The 3,401-nt window shown below is 38.1% G+C and overlaps 1 protein-coding gene across 1 annotated transcript in view; it reads left to right on the top strand.

The window, feature by feature from the left end:
• The window catches only part of LOC101851125 (indole-3-acetaldehyde oxidase), a gene marked incomplete at its 5' end in the record, with an annotated part of 38,817 nt that overhangs the window by 14,242 nt on the left and 21,174 nt on the right, over nucleotides 1–3,401 (top strand). Inside the window, 4 exon segments of the mRNA XM_013082273.2 lie at nucleotides 119–268; nucleotides 807–886; nucleotides 2,046–2,155; nucleotides 2,789–2,893. Coding sequence (XP_012937727.1) covers nucleotides 119–268; nucleotides 807–886; nucleotides 2,046–2,155; nucleotides 2,789–2,893 — 445 coding nt within the window.

Below are 3,401 nucleotides of genomic sequence, written 5' to 3'. Positions count from 1 at the left end.
CCCCCCCTTCCAAAAGTAGAAGAAATTTCTGCATGTCACAGATGACCAATTCCGTTTCTTTGTTTGTATGATGACTGTTAAAAACACTTTTGTAAATTTTGTCATTTTTTAAATGCAGAAACCCAGAGTCAAGCCAATGCTGGGGCCAAGAAAGTCCACATCACTTACTCTGATGTCCAGAAGCCTATCTTGTCCATTGAGGAAAGTATTGAGGCTGGCAGGGAGATGGAGTACCCGAATAGCGAGATCGTTGTTGGACAACCGGATGGTAAGTGGCCATGTAGAGAATCTAATAGTTTTGTGGAGGATGTACAATATATATCCTAAATATGTTTGCAGTCTGTGAACTTTACAGCCTCTTATTTCTCTACGATACACCTCTTTATTTCTCTACAATACATCTCTTAATCTCTCTAGAATATACCTCATTTAGAGCTTCATGCATCTAATGTATTCAAATTGGGGTATCTTCTTCCCTTGGAATATTATTTTTTCTCTTGGTTCATTTTTTCTTTTAACTGAGTGTTATATAATTTTGATAATGATCCTTTGTGTCAACTCAACTCAGGATAAATGGGATGAAAACCCAGCAGACAGACAGAAATACTCGTTAAAAATCACCTTTCCATGTGAAAATTGATTTCATATCTTCAGTGGGCAAAAGTGAAAAGCCTTTACATCACATACAATGGATGGTTTATCTCTCCTCCAGTGCATCACTTAAGACTTTGACTTTCTCTTGTAGCTTACCTATTACAGTGAAGTGACAATTTGGACCTATCTATATTTTTTTTTCTTTTTCGCAGATGTTTGGAATACAGTGGAAAAAACTGTAGAAGGAGAGTGCAAGATGGGCTCACAGTACCACTTCTTTCTGGAAACTCACGTATGTCCACAGATTGTAAACACTGTTCTCAATCATCAACTTAATTTCATTATTTATATTGCAGTTACGGTCCAGTTGAGGTTTCCATAAAATATAAATTTTGAAGGAAGGTGAGTTTGTTTCTGCCTGTCATTGTTGATGTAGGCCTTGTGGGGTTCTCCCCACCAAAATGACAGAAATGTCCAACTAAAAGTCTTCATTTTGTGGATACTGAACAGGTATTTTTTAAATAATGGGCAGGACAGCAGACTGCTTACTTCACAGACACCTGTGTGTATGTTCATGTTACTACAGAGTGATTCTTTTTTTCTCTTTGCACTTTGATGATTATTTTTACTACCACACACACTTTCTTTTGATATACTGAGCTTGACATTTGACAGTTGTACACATCAATACATTTTCCTGTCGGAAAATTTTACGTGTTACGAGTGTGGTATTCTACTTACAAGCTGGTAGTTGGAGCGCGCCAGTTATAGGTCCCGTTTCTTTTCTTTTTTCCTCCCACTCCCCTTTCCTTCCACCCCCGTGCGTCCTGCCCTGTGTGCCCTTATTGTTTCTGTCTGTCTGCCTTTCTTTTTCCTTGCAGTAAATTATTACCATGGCTGTGTCATTATACTTCTCTTTACTCAAACAACCAAACGTCCTACTTACTTGTATATGGCACTTTCTATAAGGCAGGACCACAACACATTAGATGATTTAGTATGGTATAACAAAACAAAATGGACTTTTTATTCACCCTATCCGTAGGTCCTGGGGTCATTTTGTACCCCCAGGGTTGTATTCTTCACATTTTAGAATGCTTCTAATACGAAGATCTCTTTGAAACTTTTGGTACTTCTCAAAAAATCATTTTGACAAACTGCTGTGCAAAGCATACGGATCGGATTAACGAGTAAATTTCCTCTTTGGAAAGTGATGGCAGAGAGTTCCCCACGTCGTATGAATACGATAGTAACACATGACTTATGGATAGGGTTAATTAAGAGCCTTTGTCTTTCTGCTGGGACGTAGTATTAAGTTGGTCCTGACAGGCAGGGTTGATTTACTTGAAGCAGCTCACCTTGTACGTGATCTAAATATTATTAATACGGGTGTAAAACTTGTACATTTATATAACGAACACTATGCAATATCTCCTATTTTCTTCTCTCAGGTATCTCTGGCTGTTCCCTCAGAAGATGGCATAGATGTGTACGCTGCCACTCAGTTCGCCAACATGAACCAAATCGTGGCCGCAAGCGTCATTGGGATGCCTCTCAATTAGTAAGTTTCTATTTTTACATGTGTTCTCTCACAACATGTTTATATTATCCTCTGCAGTTAGCAATGCTGTGAAACTTTTCCCAAACTGAACTTGAAAACTGTAGAAAGGCCAGATTTCCAATAACGAAAAAGAGTCACTAAAATAAGACAGATAAAGCGAAGTGGCGGATTTGTGTAAAACTCCATCACACACTGTTTTCAAAAGTGTTGTATGACATAGTCTGACACCGAGCAGCTGAAAAGCACTCTTTACCACTTCAAAGTCAACGAGAGTCACTAAAGTCCCTTATGTATTGAACTTATAGATGCTGCAATGGCATTTTTTTCTATTAAAGTAATTGTGAAGATTGCTCTGATGCTTCTGTCCTCCTTTTGAGATACAAAAAAAAAATGCACCAAACAACAATATGTTCATTATTGCATTAAGGGAACTTTTTCAGGAAGAAACGTATCTTCAATACAAAGAACAGGAATAAAGACTGTTCTCAAAGAACCTTTATTTCAGAAACTGATAGATGAAACTAAATGTTTTTCTCAGTAAAGGTGACAAAATCTAAAATTATCACAAAGATTTTTCTATCTGAGTTTGAACAGACAGAAACATGCATTATCTTGGTCTGTCTATTTTTTTAGCATCAACATGACCGTTCCTCGCGTGGGCGGGGCTTTCGGAGGCAAGGCCTGGGATTCCTGCTCTATCACCGGGGCTGCCACGATGGCCGCACATCTCCTTGGAAGGTAGGAGTTCTGCTGTAGCACTTCTGTTTTTTAACGTAACTTTATTTAAAATGTGCAAAATGAGTCTACCTCAAGCATTTTAAAGCAAATAATAGTTTATTCGAAATTCTTAAAGTCTGTATATGTATTATGTATAAAAAAATTTATATTTGCACTCTAGGGACAGACAGACAGACACACACACGCAACACACACTCACACACACACTCACACACAAACACACACAAACACACACTCACACACACACTCACACACACACTCACGCATACATACATATACACAATCACATACACATATACACACATATACACATACACACACATAAATACACATACATAGACTCATGACTCACAGTAGCGCCTACATAGACACACACACACACAAATGCACCCCCTGCCCCACTTACAGGCCTACACATATACTCGTACATGTTTATTACATGTACATATATGGCTACCCTATATATATTTTTTTATTTCTAATACAGACACACGTGCACACACACACA

Source organism: Aplysia californica, unplaced genomic scaffold (assembly GCF_000002075.1).
Source record: "Aplysia californica isolate F4 #8 unplaced genomic scaffold, AplCal3.0 scaffold00166, whole genome shotgun sequence".
NCBI classification, from domain to species: domain Eukaryota; kingdom Metazoa; phylum Mollusca; class Gastropoda; order Aplysiida; family Aplysiidae; genus Aplysia; species Aplysia californica.
Note: the sequence above shows the minus strand (reverse complement) of the source record. Positions and strands in the feature narration are given on the sequence as shown.